This window comes from Chelonoidis abingdonii, chromosome 1 (genome assembly GCF_003597395.2).
Source record: "Chelonoidis abingdonii isolate Lonesome George chromosome 1, CheloAbing_2.0, whole genome shotgun sequence".
In the NCBI taxonomy this organism is placed as follows: domain Eukaryota; kingdom Metazoa; phylum Chordata; order Testudines; family Testudinidae; genus Chelonoidis; species Chelonoidis abingdonii.
In genome coordinates, this window is record NC_133769.1 from 95,108,903 (window position 1) to 95,130,736 (window position 21,834).

General features: G+C 43.0%; 1 protein-coding gene across 1 annotated transcript in view; it reads left to right on the forward strand.

Moving 5' to 3' along the window:
• Nucleotides 1-21,834, forward strand: part of UBN2 (ubinuclein 2) — a 143,612-nt gene that overhangs the window by 66,431 nt on the left and 55,347 nt on the right. Inside the window, exons 7-13 of the mRNA XM_032803163.2 lie at nt 3,979-4,049; nt 4,864-4,993; nt 8,436-8,554; nt 9,272-9,385; nt 11,291-11,434; nt 19,423-19,473; nt 21,620-21,662. Of these exons, the coding sequence (XP_032659054.1) occupies nt 3,979-4,049; nt 4,864-4,993; nt 8,436-8,554; nt 9,272-9,385; nt 11,291-11,434; nt 19,423-19,473; nt 21,620-21,662 (672 nt within the window). The remainder of the gene's footprint in view (nt 1-3,978; nt 4,050-4,863; nt 4,994-8,435; nt 8,555-9,271; nt 9,386-11,290; nt 11,435-19,422; nt 19,474-21,619; nt 21,663-21,834) is intronic.

Below are 21,834 nucleotides of genomic sequence, written 5' to 3' on the forward strand. Positions count from 1 at the left end.
GCCCTCCTTCCCCACTGTCGGAGTAGCCTGCAAGAAGGAACTGAGGAGCGGACGGGTCGGCAGGGGTATATACGCGGTGCCGCAAGGGCGCCACACCAGGGGGCGCCTGCCGACCCGCTGGGTGTTGCTAGGGGAAAATTCTTCCGACGAACGTGCACGCGGCGCGCGCACACGTACTTGGAATGGATATGAGCAACACATCTCGAAGAACAACAGTTACAAACGTGAGTAACCATCTTCTCTACTCTTTCCCAGAGTATTGTTAAAAATAAGATAGGACCATACAATGGATCAGACTTATAGCTCCAAGTTCACTTTGGCAACACTGGTTTTCCACTTGATCAAAGTTAGTCACTCTGCCAGCAGACCCACATCTAATCTCTCTTGACCACAGTCGTCACCTCCACTCCGTACTGCAGGCCCTCCGTGTGACAGACTGGATCACTCTGTGGTTAACCTCTTAGGAAGAGGCTTGTGCAAGAGGAGTTAAGATATGCTTTTTAAATCATAGAAAATAATCCACTGGGTATATTTACCTAGCAAAGTGGAAGAGATTCTCTATTTTGTTCCAGTAGAAATCTGTTTTCCCGATCTGGTTACCAATGCATCATATTCTGGATTATCTGTTATCCCTAAAATATTAGTTTTAATCAAACAAAGTCCATTTAGCAACTATTTTGGCTTTTCACCCTCTGATTGATAATAATTGCAATAGAGTTGGAAAAGACAATGAAGTTTTTGAAGGCTCTGGAAAGGTTGTACCCACTTGAACTTGGTGGTGTCAAAACTAATGGGTGCTCCCATTGAACCTTAGTTACATTTTCCTTGCTATATATCTCAGTGAATGTAGCCTTTTTGGTGGCAATCACCTCAGCCAGCAGATTAGGTGAATTATGTATTCTAATGAGGTGGGTGACACATCTTTTATTGGACCAATTTCTGTTGGTGAAGAACACAAGCTTCTGAAAGCTTCTCTCTCTCTCTTTCTCCCTCCCCCACCCCCCCCTCCCGAAGTTGGTCCAATAAAAGATATTGTCACCCACCTTGTGTGTCTCATGTCCTTGGACCAACATGGCTACAACAACATTGCATATGTACTTTGTCTGGTCCTCTATACGTGATCTACAAGGACAAGGTTTACATGCATTCACATCCAAAGTTTCTTAGAAAGGTAGTGTCTCGCTTGCATGCCAATCAATCAATATACCTATTTTCTTTCTTTCTGAAGCCTCATGCTCATAAGGGTGAGGAGAGACACCACGCTTTAAAATGTCAGGAGAGCATTAGGTTTCTATTTGGACAGGACCAAATAGTTTAGATCATCACAATTGTTTGTAACACATTGACTATGGAAATAGATTGGAGAACATTTTTCATTTTAAAAAAAATTGACATTCTCTATATAGCCAATTGCACTGCTGTGTGATTATCACATTATCTGTAGTCTCACGTGTTAGAATATCACACTTGCACGTTGCTCCAGGCATTCACAAGCACACCCTTTTTCAGTATCCTAACGTGCTAAAAATAGCAGTGAAGATGCAACAGTATGGGTTAGCAACACATGTACCCAAGGTCTCCAGGCCAGCTTGTACTGCCAGTGCTAAAGCCCATGCCACTATCTCTTCACTCTTATTTTAGTCTCTTACTCACATTAGCTTTAATCTAGCTATGCCTACCAGAGCTGCCTGTCGCACCTTCAATTTCAGTGTAGACTGAGATCAATGGGAAGGAGTAGGAGCAAGACCATCTTCCCTTCCACTCCCCATAGGGCTAGGAAGATTCATAGACTTAAGGTCAGAAGGGATCATTATGATCATCTAGTCTGATCTCCTGCACAATGCAGGCCACAGAATCTCACCCACCTACTCCTGGAACAAACTCCTAACTTATGTCTGAGTTATTGAAGTCCTCGAATTGTGGTTTAAAGACCTCAAGGTGCAGAGAATCCTCCAGTAAGTGACCCATGCTGCAGAGGAAGGCGAAAAACCTCCAGGGCCTCTGCCAATCTTCCCTGGAGGAAAATTCCTTCCCGATCCCCAAATATGGCGATCAGTTAAACCCTGAGCGTGTGGGCAAGACTCACCAGCCAGCACCGAGAGAATTCTCTGTAGTAACTCAGCTCTCACCCCATCTAACATCCCATCACAAACCATTGGACATATTTACCTGCTAATAATCAAAGATCAATTAATTGCCAAAATCAGGCTATCCCATCATACCATCCCCTCCATAAACTTATCAAGCTTAGTCTTGAAGCCAAATATCTTTTGCCCCTACTACTCTCCTTGGAAGGCTGTTCCAGAACTACACTCCTCTAATGGTTAGAAACCTTCGTCTAATTTCAAGTCAAAACTTCTACATAGGAAGATACAGGAACAGCAGGAGGGAGCACAGATAGGATCTCCGCTCCACGAAACCAAAGCTGGAGAGAACACTGGACAGCACCATAGAGGACGAAGTGGATGTGGCTCCTGTCTGCATGATTCCTTCACAGAGGTTCCATCAGGAGCAGTGGAGATAGATCCTCTTAGGAAGGCAGAGGATTTGCAGCAGGAGCCAGTAATCCTAGGGAGGAAGAGAATCCTTAATGAACTGAGAGGAGAGATTTCACTGTTGCTTCAACTGTTGGTATAATTTATTGAGTCATGTTTTTCTCTTTAGGTGAGCCACTGTCTCATATGACTTTATTTTTATTTTTTTTACGGGGGGAGGATATCCCTGCTGGTGTAATCTTTTGGAGGAGACATTAAAACAAAGGTCCTAGTAACTTTTCATTGAAAGGTCCTTTGGCACTTTTAGCAAGAATGGGGTACTAACCCAAGAGACCTGGCAACATTCTAAATTGAACGATTGTTTTGCCTATCTGCGCTTCTCCTGCAGTTTCGATTCGATATACACCTCTACCCCAATATAATGCAGTCCTTGGGAGACAAAAAAAAATCTCACCGTGTTATAGGTGAGACCATGTTATATCAAACTTGCTTTGCCTCCTTGTTCCCTGACTGCTCCGATCCCTATCCACACACCCCCAGCAGCCCAGCCCCAGTCCACTCCACTCCGCCAGCTCCCAGCTATAGCGCTCCATTTCCCACCATCGGTGAGTGCGGGGAGATTGGGGAAAGGATGCACCCCCGCACTCATCTGTGGCAGGAAGCAGAGCGACGCAGCCCCAGCCTGCTCTGCTTTCCTTGCCACAGCTCCAGCCATGTTGCTAGGGGACAGCTGGGGAAAGGTCCTGCACTCACCTGTGCAGGAAGTGGAGCACCACAGCTGGGAGCTGGCAGAGTGGAGCTGGCTGGGGCTTGGCTTCTCCACTTCCCGCTGCCGGTGAGTGTGGGGAGGTTGGGGAAAGGACATCCTCCACGCTCACTGGCGGTGGGAAGCAGAGCACTGCAGCTGGAAGCTGGCGGAGTGGAGGGGACTGGGACTGGGCTGTTCCACTTCCGTCACTGCTGGTGAGTGCTGGGGGGATGCCTTCGCCCCAAGCCCCCTTCCCCGATCCACACAGCTGGGGCCGGGGTGAGGGAAGCAGAACAGGCTGCTCCTGGCCCCCCACGAATCCGCTGGGCTGCTCTGGGACTGCGGTGCCCCCCAAAGTGCCCTTCCACAGCTCCTGCTCCCCAGACCCTGGGGCGGGGGAGTCCCTGACCACCCCTGAGACTCTCTGCCCCTTATCAAACCCCTCAGCCCGGGCCTGGCCTGGCACCCTTAACACGCTGCTCAGAGCAGTATGTCAGAGCTTTACCGCATTGTATGTGAACCTGCGTTATATCGGGGTAGAGGTGTAGTAATATTCTTTACTTCCTGTTCTAAATAGTCATGTAGTGATTTTGTATTTCACTGTTACGGTGGATGTATTTCAGGACAGAGTGAGATATGGCCATAAAGGTAGTTTGTATATTATTTAAGTCTGTAAAGATCTTTAGGGTAAAATGTGCTATAAATTTCTTGGTACTTTTATTGCTCTCCTTCCAGGCTGCCAAGCTGTTTGATGAAGAAGGCAGGAAGAAATTCTTCACACAGGATATGAACAATATTCTGCTGGAGTAAGTGTTCACCTCTCTGTTTTGGGATGTTATCTTTAAATTACTCTTACAAAGACCTAAAGGAAACTAAACAAGTGGGGAAGACAAGTTAATTTAAGCCAGTTAATGACCAGCTGAAGATCTGTACTGATGACAAGTTCCAATACAGAGTTGCATCTGTATGGTTTATCCAGTGTAAAATATTTTTCAGTGCCCTTGGCCTTGAGTTTGTTAGCAGAGTTCTGTGGAAGTTTGCACATCACTTCCCTACAGTCCCATGTTTTCATAAAATGAAATAATTTCAGAGTTTATTAAGAAGGAAAAACCTAGCCCATTCTAATTCTCTAATCTTTGCAGCCCAGTTTCTGGTGTGGGAAGGTGATTTTTGTTTGCGGTGTTTTTGTATTGGGGGCAGGGTCTTGTATGATCATAGTGTAGGTTGAAAAAGAAATTTTAGAAAATGTCAGATCATTTCTGAATAAATGTAACAGCCACAGTTGGTTGATTCATAGCATGAAATTGGCAGAGTAATTGCAAATTTGAATGGTATACAAAACCATGTTTAGTATTGCCAGGATAATATGCATTAGATTAGCATATTTTTCTGAATGTATTTTCATTCTTAGCTAATGGATTTTCATCTCTCTCTGCAAAAATTAGTCTTACTGACACACCTATAGAAAAACACTCCACCCTCAATGTGTGTGTGTATGCATAACTAGAGTATGTAATATATGCAAAGCTCCTTAGGTTTATGCATGGTTTCCATTCTCACCCAGGATTGCCTCACTAGTTAGCTATCTCTTTGTTTGTTTGTTTGTTTGTTTTTGGTCAGTATTGAGCTGCAGTTACAGGAGATGAGTCCTATCGTCCGTCACAACGTGTACTCCCATCTTGAGGCTTTTGTGCCATGCAATAAGGACACACTGATAAAGCGTCTGAAGAAATTACATCTCAATGTCCAGGTAAAAGGGGAAGAGAGTGGCTTCTGCAGGAGTCACGTATGTAACAGTAAGGGCAGGGTGTGAGAGACTGAAGGCAAAGCTAGTTTGCCAGGTATTTCAAGACCTTTATGGCGATAGACCTGATTCATCTTGAAGGCTAGATGAGATTAGAAATCAAGAAGGCTTTGTTTGTGCTTGGTTTCTAGCTCTGCTCTAATGGCAGATTACACAGTTAATAACACACAATGAATGGACACACAAATTGGGGTACCTGATAGTTCAAAATTCCATGCAAATCAGTCATAGAATCATAGAATATCAGGGTTAGAAGGGACCTCAGGAGGTCATCTAGTTCAACCCCCTGCTCAAAGCAGGACCAATTCCCAACTAAATCATCCCAGCCAGGGCTTTGTCAAGTCAAGCCTGACCTTAAAAACCTCTAGGGAAGGAAATTCCACCACCTCCCTAGGTAACCCATTCCAGTGCGTCACCACCCTCCTAGTGAAAAAGTTTTTCCTAATATCCAACCTAAACCCTCCCACTGAAGCTGTGGACGCAATACTCCTTAATCTGTCATCGCGAGGGCTCGCCTGACAGAAGTCTAGATCCCTCCTCTTTGGAGCCCCTTCCTAGGTGAGTGAAAAAGCAGCTCACATCCTCCCTCATTCTTCTCTTCTGCAGATTAAACAATCCCAGTTCCCTCAGCCTCTCCTCGTAAGTCATGTGCTCCAGCCTCTAATCACTTTGCCTTTGCTGGACTGCTTTCCAATTTCACACATCCTCTTGTAGTGTGGGCCCAAAACTGGACACCAAGTACTCCGGTGAGGCCTGTGAATAGAGAGAATGATGACAGTCCCCTCTCCTGCTCGAGCAATGTCGCCCCTACTTATACAGCCGCAAAATGCTGTTAGTCCCCGGCGTCCTAGGCAACAACGAGCAGCGATCTGTCGACTCGAATCCAGCTTCTCGTCCACTGTAACCCCTAGGTCCTTTTCTGCAGAATTGCTTCCAAGCCATTCAGTCCCTAGTCTGTAACAATGAATGGGATTCTTCCGTCCTAAGTGCAAGATTCTGCACTTATCTTTGTTGAACCTTATCAGGTTTCTTTTGGCCCAATTCTCTAATTTTGTCTAGGTCCCTCTGTATCCTATCCCTGCCCTACAGCGTATCTACCATTCCTCCCAGTTTAGTGTCATCTGCAAACTTGCTGAGAGTGCAGTCTATGCCATCCTCTCGACCATTAATGAAGATATTGAACAAAACCGGCCCCAGGACCGACCCTTGGGGCACTCCACTTGAAACCGGCTGCCAACTAGACATGGAGCCATTGATCACTACCCGTTGAGCCCGATGATCTAGCCAGCCTTCTAGCTACTTTATAGTCCATTCATCCAGCCCATACTTCTTTAACTTGCTGGCAAGAAACTGTGGGAGACAGTATCAAAAGCATTGCCAAAGTCAAGAAATAACACATCCACTGCTTTCCCCTCATCCACAGAGCCAGATATCTCCTCATAGAAGGCAATTAGGTTAGTCAGGCATGACTTGCCCTTGGTGAATCCATGTTGACTGTTCCTGATCACTTTCCTCTCCTCTAAGTGCTTCAGAATTGAAAGTCAGTATCATAACAGGAGGTTAGCCAATTTAACCCTTTCTGTGAGTCTGAAAATGCTGCTTTCATAGAATCATAGAGTAAGAAGGGACTGCAAGAATCATCTAGTTTAACTCCCTTTTGTGCTTATTATGACTGTTCGGTGATTTTCGTGCTCCATTTTCACAGTTGCTTTGCTTTTAAATATGAATATGTATGTTTTCCCTCTGGAGATGAGTAAATGAAGGTATTTTGTGATCTATGATTGAATAGTAAAGCTGCCCTGGTAGTCTGTTTAATGCATTGCTACTTGTGCGAGTAGTTAGAGTTTGTGGTGGAAGAGCTCGGGACCATGCCTTATTCAGGACCTGGAAGTGTTCCATGGAGGCAAAAGAGTTATCACCTGCGTGGTATGGGGGAGGGGTGGCGGCAAGAGAAGGAGTAGACAATGCCACATGTTGCATGCTACAACGTCCTCTTGCTGATCGTAGAAATGTTGTAAAAGTCATTCTTGGCAAATGGTTGCAGTGGCCAGGGATAAAATAATTAAGAGCCAGGAAAATGGTAAGTGCATAATATAATATCAACTTAACATTTGCTGGAGTTTTTTTGCTATGAAGATGATCATTCCTTAAAATTTGGCGGTCTTGCATGTTGCCCAAATGGCTTGTGTACAACTGGGAATTTTTGGCCACTTTAATTTTACATTACTTACTGGCAAGTGTTGGTACCCACTTCAGTCCATTTTTCTTACTTTTCTATCAAACACTTTTAGCCCCTTTTTGGTAAAAAGGGTCATCTGAAGAGGCCAGAAGGTAATGCTGTGAGAAATGCACAAAGATAGAAATGTTTTTCTTTTTAGATATTTGCCTTTGAACATTTCAGCTGTATTAGCAATTAAACAGTATTCTATTGTTTTATATCATTGTTAACCATAATGTGGTAGTTCAGTGCCATTTTAGAGAACCATGTTGGAATTTCCCATGCTTTTTTATTACTGCCAATAAGCAGGTATTGCTTGAACTGTTTTTAAAGTTTCCATGTTGAGATGAAGTGGGACTGTTCTTCCTTTTTCCTCTAAATATTGTAGGGGTGCCTCAATTTCCCCTATGCAGTTCTTAAGTCTCTAGGGGGTGAGATTGTTGCAGAGCAAAGGGCCAATGCACATAAATGGCTGACATTCTATCCCCTGGCAACTAATGGCTGGGGCCCTTCCCCCCTGGAAGGGGATAACTGAAGGTGTTGGAAAACAAAGAGATCAGGTGACCTCCTGGCCTGGGAAAGAGACAAAGACCAGAAAGGAGGGGCTGGAGAGTTTTAGTTTGGAGCTGGCGGGGGACGAGGGGTGAGGGCAGATGTGGGTGTCTGGCTCGCTGCTCCTCAGGATGGACTCAGCTGAGGGGTCCTGTTCTCTGTACCTACAAGCTCTGTTTTAGACTGTGTTTCTGTCATCTAATAAAACTTTGTTTTACTGGCTGGCTTAGAGTCATGTCTGACTGCGAAGTAGGGGTGCGGGACCCTCTGGCTTCTCCAGGACCCCGCCTGGGCGGACTTGATGTGGGAAGCGCACGGAGGGGCAGAGGATGCTGAATGTTCCAAGGTCATACCCAGGAAGGTGGAAGCTGTGTGAGCTTCTTGCCATGAAGACAGTCTGCTCATAGAGAGGAGACTTCACCGGAGTCCTGACTGGCTTCATAGGGCGCAGTTCCAGAGCATCGCCTGGGGACTTCATGACACACATTTTAATGGGAATATTGATTAGAAATCACTCTTAATGCGTGATTGCAATCTCTGAGCAGCAGCTCATAAAACATCTTGGGTATGTCCTTTCCAGGGCATATACCAAGATTACTTCGTTTTTGCCCCTTCCAGGATGACCGTTTGAGGGAACCGCTGCAAAAGCTGAGACTGGCTGTCAGCAATGTCATGCCTGAACAATTATTCAAGTATCAAGAGGACTGTCAGGCTCGCAATCAAGCCAAGAATGCAAAGTGCGTACTTTTGAAGTCTGGATATTTGTATTTGGCGAGGGGATTCATGCAGGAAACATAGGTTAAATTTCCATGTTTCTCAATTCTGGGGTATAAATACTGTAAAGGCAATGTACTTGGACCATATAGGGGTGTAAAAGGAAATTGGAACAGTGCAAAGTAATCCTTGATTCCTTCAGCTAATTAAGTAACACTGTCAATTAACTCTGAAAACAGGTCCCATTAAGTGACTTTGAGGTAAGATCTTAAGGATGGGAGGAAAAGGAGGCTGTAACATATCAAATGTGGGAAACAAGAAGAAGATGGAATTGAAGTGTAATTTTTTATGTTCTTGATTATTTTTGTCCTGATTATTAAAACTGTTACCTCTTCACTACATGAGGGGAAACTGATTTGGGCTTGGGATTGGATATAGGAGTAAGAATTGACTGGTGAGCATCCTCCATTTGTCGTCACATTCACTGGCACTAGACTGGCAGTGAGCAGGCCTGAAGGAGTCTACACAATTTGCCCTGCCAGCCAGAGATGGTGAGAGTCACATGGAGAGATGGGGCGGGAGAGTCTTGTTTGCCTCTTTGGGAATGATATAATGAGAACCTGAGGGCTGCACCCCAATTTGTACAGCCTGGTACAAGAGAATTCATGCCTTTCTTAGGGGAATACACCATGTGTCTGTGTCTTTAAGTCCTAATTCTCTCCCCAAAAAAATTGTTCTAGATTGCAAGCAGAAGATGAACGAGAGAAAAATGGGTCAGAGGAAGATGATGATGAGAAGCCAGGAAAGAGGATTGTTGGGCCAAGAAAGAAATTCCACTGGGATGATACAGTGAGGTGTGACATAACGTTGCCCTTTTTCACCTTGCACAAGTTTTTTAGCCTGCCTGTCAGGACACTGAGCCACAGCACCATCTAATAAACAATGTCAGTGAGAAACAGACTCGATAAAGATTTGGGAAAGGGACAGGGGCAATATGGCTTTATAAAAAAAGATAGGTATGAAGAAAGGCATCTCAGTTTCCCATGCAGCTTTGTTTCTGAAACTTGAGGGGTGAGGGACCTTAATCCCCACTCCAGTCCCTTTATACCACATAAAAATGCTGAAGCAGTATAAAGGGCCATCAGTTGTGTAAAATCCTATATCTGGCCAAAGGGAGGATATCCCTGATGCAGGAATTTCAGAAGACAGTTGAAAGGCTGCATCTCAAGGACTCGCCTTAGAAACTTTAATATAAGAGGATGTGCTGGGGGTGGGCTGCATCACATAGCACTGTTGAGATTCTAGACAGCACCTGGAACCTCACCTGACATACCTCACTTGTCTACTCCAGGAAATTTAACAGTTACTGAAAATTGTTTGTTTTTTTAGCAAATGGATCTCACTAAATCAGTATTTAAAAAGGTTAAATCTCCCAGTCTAGCCAAGACTTAAATTCACTTCAGAGCAGAAACCAGCATTAGTGAAAGGTGCTGGATTTGTAGCTCTTAGACACTGATGAGGTCTTTGCCCATCTACATCTATGGCCAATATATCACACGCTGACCTAGAGAGACTACCACTGGGTCAAGAAGGGAATTCAGTTTTTTGTCCCATTCATTCAATCTGTCCACCAAGGCCTAAAAAGCTATTTTTCTGGTATAACTCAGTGTCAGGTGCTTTAGTGACAGTAAAAGGACAAGGTCCCTGCCCAGATGAGCTTGCAGTCTCAATAAACAATGTACTGTGATGTGGAATATGGTGCATCAATAGAGGTTTTAGGCATCCTCTGTTCTAAGAAGAAATTGAAGCCATGGCAGACCAGGTGTTGGAGAACGTTCCAGACATGGATGCTATATAAAAGAGGACATATCAAGAACTGGAGGGCGCAGAGGGTGTTGGTCATAAGTCAGGCTGCATGTCTGTCACAGAGTCTGTGACTTCTGCAGTGGCACTCCAGGGCTCCCTGAGCAGATCAGGCAGCCCTTGGGCCAGTTGCACCAGCTGCTGTTGGGGCAGTCTTGAGCTACCGCGGTCCCTCTACCCCCAGCAGCAGCAGTTTGGGTGTGGGAGCGGGCTCAGGGCTGGGGCAGAGGGTTGAGATGTGGGTCGGTGCTTACCTTTGGGGGGGAATCCCTGGAAGTGGCCGGTATGTCCCTATAGCTCCTAGGCAGAGGGGTCTGGGGGCTTTGCACACTACCCCGCAGCTCCCATTGGCTGTGGTTCCCGGCCAGTTGAAGCTACGGAGCCAGAGCTTGTGGCTAGAGCAGTGTGTGGAGCCCCCTTGGCCTTCTCTCCCCCTAGGAGCTGCAGGGATATGCCATCCGCTTCCAGGGAGCTGCGTGGAGCTGGGTAGGGAGCCTGTCTGGGCTGCATTCCCCCCCACACCCACACCTGCGATGGTCCTAGGTTTTAGTTAAGGATATATAGTACAAGTCATGGACAGGTCACAGGCCGTCAATTTTTGTTTACTGTCCATGACTTTTACTCAAAATACCCGGGACTAAAACAGCCTTAGTCATAAAGCCTGGATGGAAAGTGGTGAGGTGGGTCATCAATGTCAGTTACAATAGTTGTCTTTTACATTAGCATCTTTTCTACAAAAGTGGATTGAGACTCATGAGCTCTTTTCACAGAGGGCAGTGAACAGCCCATTACATGGCAACAACTCTTCCATTCCTCAGTCTTTCTGCTGAGCATTCAAATTGATTTTTGCCGTTCATTATGTGGTTCATGCCTGGCTTCTCTCTCTTTCTCAACAGGGCTTTGTTGTGTAACCTTGTCAAGATCAAGCTGGGATGCTACGAGCTAGAGCCAAATAGAAGTCAGTCTCCTGAGGATTACCTCAAGACCTTTATGGAGACAGAGGTGAAACCACTTTGGCCTAAAGGCTGGATGCAGGCTAGGTAAGCTACTTGCTTAGTATCTCCGATTGCCACTTGTGTAACAGCTTCTTGAGTCTCACTTAGGGTGACATGCTTCTACAGACTGTTGGTATAAAGGACACTGTCATAATTTTAAAATACTGTAAATATCCTGTTACTGATAACATTTTAGGTCATTGAAGCTGAAAATTTAAAAACATGTAACTTTCATCACTGATGCAGTATATTTTTTTGCATTTCACCTGGTTTGAACAATGTAGCTACTTCAGGTTTGCTCCTTTACTCTTTTATACTAACATGATACTATAATATTAGGTTCCCTTATGGCAGTGGTTCTCAAACTTTTGTACCGATGACCCCTTTCAAATAGGAAGCCTGTGAGTGCAACCCCCCCTTATAAATTAAAAACACTTTTTTATATATTTAACACTATTATAAATACTGGATGCAAGGTGGGGTTTGGGGTGGACACTGACAGCTTGTGACCCCCCGTGTAATAATCTCGCTACCCCCTGAGGGGTTCCGACCCCCAGTTTGAGAACTCCTACCTTATGGGGAATGTTTTGGTAATGCATCTCCTAATTGAAATGAAATGTTCCTAAAAATGTTTTAATTATGTTCTGTAAGTCTCTCCTAAATATACTTAAATATTGTTCCACACTACATGACAGTGTCCCTTTAGAGGGTGGCTGGCAGGCATCTTTCGCCTTACCTTGTTAAAGTAATGAAGGTCACGTAAAGTGACCAGCTGTGATTTAAACTGTGCCAGTTGAACTGGAACATAGTTGTAGGAAAATTGACAGATTTTACAAATTAAATGTCTTTCAGTATTTACATAGAATCTTGAGGGCTGGAAGAAGAGTGCTTTTAGCGGAGGGTTACTCTCTCTGGTGGTCTGCCAGAGATTGAGTTTACTAACCTTCAGTGGATGGTCCAAGGCACATCTTTTTGGGGAAATACAGGAGATTATGGGTTGATTGCTGGGGACACTTTTCCTGTGATGATTTGGTTGATATAGGAAGTGGAGTTGTCTGCGTTATCTCTGACCAATTTAACATGTGACTAATTATGATTTTAATTTGTCAGTGTTCTGATACTGTAGCAAGAGTGCACAAAACATTTTATTAATAATCCTTTGTACTTTTACAGTAACTTCTCACGTAACATTGTAGTTATGTCCCTGAAAAATGTGACTTTTTAAGTGAAACGATGTTAAGCAAATCCAATTTTCCCATAAGAATTAATGTAAAGGGGGGGGGGGGTTAGGTTCCAGGGCAGCTTCCCCTACTCCGCAAGCAACAGGGGCAGGGGGCTCAACCCTCAGCCCCCCCACTCCACCCCTTCCCCCAAGCCCCCACCCTTGACCCGTCTCTTCTCCCCCGCCTCCCTCTTTATTTCACATGCTGCGTCCTGGCTCCTTCCCCACCCCTTCTCTCTTCTGCCCTCCTTCCCCTCCCTTCTAAACTCAGCAAGCCAGCTGATTGCCATGGGAGGCAGGGGAGGGAGCAAGAGCCTGCATGCCAAGTGCTGGTTCCTCACTCCTCCCTCCAAAATCCTGGAAGCCATCTGATTGCCATGGGCAGGAGGGGGGAGGAGATGCTGATCTGTGAGGTTTGCTGACAGGCGGTAGGCACTTGAGGGGGAGGGACATAGGGAGGCTGCCAGCTGTGGGGAAAGCAGGCAGCCAGACAAAAGAGTGGAGCATTGCACAACTTTAAATGAGTATGTTTCCCTAATTGATCAGCAACGAAGCAAGCAGGGGATTGGACTAGATGACCTCCTGAGGTCCCTTCCAACCCTTATTTAAAAAAATAAAAAAAGTTAAGTGGGATGACTTTAAGTGAGGAGTTACTGTATTTCTAAACTGTCCTCTGCTAAGGCGCTTTGGATGATGTGCAATGACATAAGTAAAGTACAATTTCTTAATCTTGTTAAAATTCAAATAAACCAATGAACCAAGGACCATGCAGAAGGGGAAAGTAGGAGGGACGTAACAATGAGGCTAAAATGCAAGTTTGAAATAAAGTCCTATGGTGTTTCAAAATAGGAAGAGATGAACAGAGTATGGCAAAGAGGTGAATGAATTCCATACTTTAGGGTCCATCACAGAAAAGGCATAATTGCCTGCGAAATTCTAAGACCTAATTAGTCTTGGAAGGATAAGCTTTTCGTCAGTAAATGTTGATTTCACCATACATACAAAACAATGAAAAATATTTCCATAGAAGATGATGAAAATTTACAGATAAGAAAAGGAGAAGAAAAATGCTGCGTGAGAACTTTTTAGAGTCAAAATCCAGTTATTTAGACTTCAGAATTAGGCTTATTACAAATCGACTAGCAAATGAATAGTAAAAACATATGTTTTGTTGCTTTAAGGATATTTACTTTGTATATTTTGACATACGATGTTGACAATTTGTTTTAACATTGATAATGCTTAAATTTTTTGAATCTTATCTACTCTTATTAAATAACCCCCCATCACTTTCTGCAACTGTGAACATTTAAATCAGTAAAAATCTTTTTAAAAAGCTTAAAAATAAACATCAATATTATCCGTCAGAATTATTTTAAAAATGAATTCTGCCATGCTTAAACATAATAGTTGGAGTTCTAAAAGGTGGACGGTGTCAAGAGTTTTGACAATGATCTGAGACTCAAAGAGGAGGTCCTGAGTGTAGCCAAAAGTCAACACTACTTATGACTGAAATAAATAACCAACCAACAAGCTTATAACCTGTCTACCATTGCATAGCAGCCAATGTAAAGAATACAAGGGAGGATGCAATGATTTTCTTAAACTAGTGAGTAAATGTGCTAATGGATAAAAACTTTCATGTTCACATGGGTATGTCTGTTGTTACTATTATTAATGTGTTTATTATTTATATAGTGCTGTAAATATATCTGACTCTTTACAAACACTGAAGCACACGCCCTGTCCAGGAGTGTTTACAGTCTAAGATAGACAAGACATAGGATAACAGTTTAGTTAAGAGAGGGTCAGGAGAGATTATTGGTGAGGAAAATGAAGTACCTGAGTGCTGTTGCAAGGTCATCCTAGGATAAATTAAAGTGAAACCTGTGCATACTTTGCTACTGAAAACATTATACCACATCTGGCATATGGCTTTTGATGGGATGAATGTGTGAAAAGTGTCTTCAAGATTTTTAATCTTATTACCTCCAGATGAGTGGTCTCAACAAGTGGGGCTGTGAAGGAGAAGAGTAGTCTCATCTAAATTACTTCTGCCCAACAACAAGATTTCTGTTTTATCAGCATTAAGGACTAAGCAGTTTTTATATATCCATCTGGTAATTACATGACAGAAAAATAACTTGCTGAGTCTACAGAGCAAGACATACATAATTTATATGCACATACTGATACAATTGTATCTTGCATTAAGAGGCTATTTCACCAAGAGAGCTCATGTATACTGAAAAATGTGGAAGATATATGGTATACATCAGGGATGTGACCTATCAAATAAGACATGACAGTTTTCCATCACTATTAAATATGACTCCTTGGTAGTTTTAGAACATACCAGCAAAGTTTTAGTCACCAAAGAGCCTAGTTTCAGTCATATCAAAATTGCTGAGAGGTCCAGTATGCCCATCTGACCCTGCTCTAAAACCAGCAGAATATTCTCAATCATGGTTTCAACTTCAGAAAAAGAATGGACCATTCTACCCAGGTTGTCGTTAATTTTAAGTTTGCCTATAATCCTGAATAGCAGTTTTCTCAATAGCTAAAATGGAGAAATTAGATTGGCTGGTTGACAGTAACTCCAGCATCAGATGGTACCTTCTTGAGGAGGGGGTGGGCCTCCATGTGTTTGAGAGTGACTAGCACGCATAATTAAGCATGGTGTTAATAATGGTACCATATCCACACTATTTGCTATAGCCAGCCAGGTTGAACAATTATCATGGCTCTCAATCGTGAGTCTTAGTGATCCCAGAAGACCACAGATATCCCCAGCTTCCCAACATGTACACAGGAAGAAACAGTGAAATCAGAGAGTACAGAAAGACCAGCCTGAAGCCAGTCCTAGCTACAAACATCATAGCATACTTAACTGTAGGAACCACAAACTAGACACAAGAGCTTATGGTGTGTCTGTCTCTGAGAATAAGGAACATTTTTGTGCTGTCTGTCTTGTATGTATACCCCATAAATTCCTTGTACAGGAAATAATCTAACTTCAGTATGCTTCCCGCCATCATCTCTAATCTCGGCCCCAGCTGCTTCAGTTCCCACAGATGGAACCATGGTGGTCTCTGAGCACAAGAGGCAACCAAGTTTATATAAGTAAAGCAGTCTAAAGCTGCTTAACACAGATGGTAATAGCAGTTGCTGAGCTGATTGATTTCTTCCAATACTCCTGTAAGGGAAAGTTGAACATTTCTTTACACCAGTTAGCAGGAGACAATCAGTCAGTCTGAGGGGCCATGGAGGAATGAAAATACTCTGGTGTGGCATAGCTCCTGCACTGAAACGTGAGGTGGTAATGCAGTTCAGCAAGATGACCAAATACCCAAAATAGACAAGATCCAAAGACAGGTATATGGCTGCACTTATGGGAATGCACTTATATTTCTGTCCAAAAATCTGTTTTCTAAACATTAATAAGCACCCCCTGTGAAATAGGCAATGTCGATATTTTATTGATGGGGAACCTGAGGCACAGAAATGCTAAGTGACTTGCCAAAGGTTTTGTAGCAAGCCACTGAAAGAGACAAGAAGAGAATTTAGGTCTCTTGACTCCCAGTTACATGCTATAACTACCAGTCCATGGAGAAGAAAAGCTAAGGCAGAACAGGAGAGATTGATTTTGTGACCCATGTTCCATTGCAGTGAATTATAAGAGAGAGAATAACTGATGTAGACTTGATCATTGTTGTGTGATTCTTGCTGGTGTGACAGCTTGACTTTTGAAAGTTGTACCATTTTTGATGCATCGCATTCTGAATGGCTTGTATTTCAATTAATTGAGCTATAAAATATCATTTTAGGGGGAGAGAACCATGTATGCAAATAAGGTTTTGGAATGATGCTGGCAGGAGATTTTCTTACTACATCTGATGGATTGGTCAGCAGTCAAGCAATAGTATATTCTAATGGGTATAGTAAACAAATTTGTGCCAACAAAAATTCGATTCAGCTGTGTAGGAGATAAAATTGTGCAATTGCTACTGCCCTGCAAGATCAATACCTATCTGTACAATTTCTGGAGTATTGGCAAGGCTATATACATAGTGACTCGGAAGAGGAAGAAATTTTAATGTAACTTTTTACAGAAACTTTTTTCTTTAAGTAAGAATGGGCATCAGAAGACTCCAGAGAGAGTACTTTGTAGGCCTTTGTATTTAGAAAGATGACCATGGAACCTTTTAATCTAAAGGTGTACATGGGAAGGAAAAAGTGAGTGAAGGGAGGGTTCCTGTTGTCTGACAATGGTGAAGATGACATCTAACAAATCATAGTGTGGTGTAAATAAGCAATTAGCACTTAACATGTGGAGTATCTCTTTTATTAACCAGTCTGCCTTTTCGATGTGTTCGTAATTATGCTGTGTATGTTCCATTATTTATACCATTTTTTAGCTTTGGACTGGTGTTTGTTCAGCAGCAGGAACTATATAAACTGGAAATTAATGAAGCACTTTATGTTGAATCATGAATGGCTGGATAAGCATGTAACATTCCAGATGAGAATGGTTTGATAATATAAACAAGAGGTCTGAAATATCTAGATTCTGTGGAATGACAGGTTCAGCTCTGTTCTATGCTCTTATGAACTAAATAGTACATTGAATTCCCTGTAATTTACTTCATGCAGGGAGACTTCTCAGAGGAAACATTCAAATCAATGTCTCGTCTGTTCTGCATGGACACTAATGATCTCCTGGTCTTTGGTTAGTAGGCTGCCCCAGTGTCATTGGCCAAAACCTGTCACCACTCCCCTATCCCATCCCACTTTCATGTGATGTGCTGTATGCCATCTGCCTTACTCCACACCAGGGGTTATATTTTATTGGTGTGCATGTCTATAGATGAAGTGCTTTGGGATCCTTCAGGATGAAAGGCATTATATGAATGTAAAATATTCTTGATAAACATTCAGTTTACTGATAGCTTTTTTTCTTCAGGTGGATCGCCCCTCCTCCCCCATTGAGTGTTGTGGATGGGATGCAGAAAATGTGCTTTTTTTCCATTGTTTTGAGGCTTTCGTCTTTCTTGGAGGGAATTTTGCAGTTAGTGTTCTGGGACAGCTGTTGTGGGAGCCCTGCTGCAGCCTGTGCATGTAATTTGAACTACATGGTGTAGGACTAGAGAGCAGCTGTGAGAATGGGGTCAAAAGAATTAACAATGGAATTGAGTAAAGGAAGGGGTTTGAAGCTGTAATGAAAAGATACTTGAGAGAGTTTTCGTATGGGATTTATGAAACCCTGCTCTTGGGCCTGCCTCATGCTGCAATACCTCTCATATACTAGGGAACAAGTTTTTCTGCTGTGGTGTACCTCTACAGCAGGGATCGGCAACCTTTGGCATGTGGCTCACCAGGGTAACTAACCTGGCGGGCTAGGCCGGTTTGTTTACCAGCCACATCCACAGGTTCAGCCGATCTTGGCTCCCCCTGGCTGCGGTTCACCGCTCCAGGCCAATGGGGGCTGCGGAAAGTGGCGTGGGCCGAAGGATGTGCTGTCCGCCGCATCCTACAGATGCGGCAAATAAACAAACTGGCCTGGCGTGCCAGAGTGCTTACCATGGTGAGCTGCGTGCCAAAGGTTGCCGATCCCTGCTCTACAAGGTGCTACCAACGGTGGAAGCTATTTAGACAGCTGTTCAGGATTAGGTGAAATAATGGGTGAGTTGCCTGATGATAGAAGCAGTGCAGAAGAATGTTTCATTGTCCTAGTGTAAATGCCTTGCCTAGAGGGGGCGGTGGGGTGGAGGGGGATGAGGAAGGACTGTAATTCACCTCTGATGCAGCTCCATCAATGGTAGCAACAGTGGAAGTTCTAGTGTAGACAGCATGTGGGTATTTTTACCACCATGTTGTTCAACCTGTCTCAGAGCAGGATCTGATGGCAAGGTAATAACACCTGAACCCTATCTACGTTAAAACATTCACTGTTGCTGTCATTGGTAGAGCTGTACTTGTTAACTCTATTGATGAATTTTGGACAATGTTGAAGCAGCCTAAGTGATGTCATTGTGTGTAGCAATTTTTTGGTATTCTGTACATGATGCTGAGATGTTTGGGAGCTAGCATGTCTTGGATTCTGCTTTCCTCCTCCACCATGGTAAGGAAATGATGGTGTGTAGATCCTAGCAGTGCCAGAAATTAATTTAAATCAAGGACCATGGTGTTGCCCCATTACAGTGTGTTGAAATATTGATGGGATTTTTTGGTTGTATGTTTCACTGAGAGCCTTGGCAAGGGGAGGGGGACATTTTAAAATACGTCAAGTATCAGAGGGGTAGTCGTATTAGTCTGGATCTGTAAATGCAGCAAAGAGTCCTGTTGCACCTTATAGACTAACAGACGTATTGAAGCATGAGCTTTCGTGGGTGAATACCCACTTTGTTGGATGGATCCGACGAAGTGGGTATTTACCCACGAAAGCTCATGCTTCAATACGTCTGTTAGTCTATAAGGTGCCACAGGACTCTTTGCTGCATTTAAAATACGATACTTCTGTCCCATTTAAGGTAATACTTGTCTACATTGCTTTCTGCCAGCTCACTAGTTATCTATATTGAATGTGAATTGTAATCTGTTTTGCAGCATTTGTCTGTTCATGGTTGACTGTTTGTTTTTAACTATACGAAGACAACCATACAAATAAACTGCTTGCTTTGTGCTTAGGGGGCAGATAAACAAATGGTCTATCTGAAAATTTAGTGGTAGATGAGTTGCTAGTAGCCATGTCATGGTTGCTCATGTAGAATCACTGTATGTCTTTCTCTTTCTCCCTCTCTCTCTCTTTCAGGATGCTTTTTAAAGAAAGCCGAAGTGTTCACAATCATCTCACTTCTGTTCCGTGAGTACAAAGCTGGCACCTGCTGGTTATCCCTTCCTTGTGCTTCAGTTGTCTGGGTAGCTGTGGCGAGCCTTGTGTGTTGCACTGTTCCTTAGGAGTTCAGACAGATTCTGGCTTATTTTCACGGCTTCTACCTCCTGCTTTTTGTTTGTTTTTTGCCTGAGGCGCTTTAGAATGCACCAGGATTTTTTCTTTCAATGATTTAACCCTCTGACCTACAACTTCCGTGTTCTTGAGGCACTGTGGTTTGAGTAATTCAAGCGTGAAGTGGTTAAAAAGCTGAAACAGATATTAATACTGGTATAACGCCTTTCATCCAAGGATTTCAAATCCTAAACTTTGCACCACCCTTAGCAAATAGGTATTATAGCATGTGGGTATTTCTTTCACTCTTTCTCTCTTCGCTCTACTCCACAAAAACACATCAACTAAGATATCCACTCTGATTTGAGTGAAACTCTATCTTCCCTAACCTTCAAACACTGCTGCTCTTGTCTGTGAGGAGTCATTGTAGTTCAGACAAAATTGAAAGAGTCATTTATAACTTTGAGCACCAAGCAAATTGTAACTCCTGTAATAACCAAAAAAAACCCTAACCCCAACACTTCTATGTTAATCTTACAAATACGTATAGTATCCTGTTTCAGAGAAGTGCATAAAAACAGTACAGTGCACTAAACTATTTAATACTTTTGAGGAAATGGAAGGGCAAAGGTAAGTGTGTGGAGGAGGATGCAGGTGGGAGTATGGTACTCCTCAGACTTTGCAGCTGAGGATTGTTAAGCCCTTGTTGTTTGAGCTAGTATAACGGCAGATACTATTCATTTTCATTTAAACGTTTAAACATTTTTTTGAATCTTACTAAACTGGTTGCCTCAATAATATCACAGAGTTCCAAAAGTTAATTATCGACATTTTGCCATTTTATTAGCTAATCACACAGAAATTCAGTCTTTATTGCTCTTTTTGTCCTTTTTAATATTTATTTTTCCTGTATGGTTTGATGACAAACTACAGATGTGAAAACATTCAGGACACCCAGATGCTAGGTTGTTCTTGAATCTAATACCAGGTGTATGAGGCACTTTTATCTGTGTAATAAGATTTCATGGTTGACTCAGACATTAGGCTTCAAAGTGACAATATGAAGTGACGGAAACCACTACAAGCATGTTTGAGAGTTCTTTTTATTCAGAATATGACCAGGTTCAATCATCATTAGGATTTGCAGTCTATTACCGTCCAATTCACAACTTGTCAGTCATTTTGACTTTACAAATTAAACCCATGCAACAGCAAAGCACGTATCTATGCCACGTCAAGAGTTCTAGACCATTGTGATATCAGTGATAACTCAACCAATCACCACCCTTACTGTATATCTGATTTGCATGCAACAGTTTCCTTGATCAGATGAGGGAGACTGCACATTGGTGGATTACTTCTCCCAACTGCCACACCTGTGGAGCAGCACCGACTTTCAGCATGGGTATAACTGTCATAGATCGCTCCAGATTGCACAATGCTATAGCGACTACCCAGTAAGCAAACACAGTTGTGACTCAAATAGACTGAAATATGAGTTTACATTAAACAGTGTAGTCTCTGTTATAATTTGAAATACAAATATTCTCTGCCTTGAAAGGGCTAAATGAGCCTCTCTTTTAACTTGGTATATATGAGGCAGAATTGATAGTCAGCAAGCGTATCAGATGCATCTAAGGAAGCACAGGGAAGTGTGACAAGCATGATAGAGAATCATGGAATATCAAGGTTGGAAGGGACCTCAGGAGGTCATCTAGTCCAACCCCCTGCTCAAAGCAGGACCAATTCCCAGACAGATTTTTGCCCGAGATCCCTTTAATGGCCCCCTCAAGGATTGAACTCGCAACTCTGGATTTAGGCCAATGCTCAAACCACTGAGCTATGTTGCACTGCATATTATCTCTGCTTCCTCCTTTTCGCTCGTTCCCTCCCAGTCTAACTGAACTTTTGTCTCAGGGACCTTTGCAGTTTAAACTGGGGGGAGGAACAGTCTTCTGTAGTCCTGTAAACTTGTTACTCTGATGATTACATCTTCTAGAATTAGAATGACTAACCCTCTGTCTTTTTGCTTGATTTGTGTGTGTCTCTTTCCTGCTTTTAGGGCAAAGAAGAAGGTGATTCTGGCACCTAAACCCAAAGTGAAGGTAAATATTGCAGCCACCCATGCAAACGTTCAGGAAGTGATGTTGAACATGGTGCATGTTAAAAAATTTCCTTTTTCCATAGCTAAATCGCTAGAACTGGTTGAAAACTTTCCAAGGAAACAGTTTTCCATCAGAAAATGCAGACTTCATGAAATCAGAATGTTTCATAGGA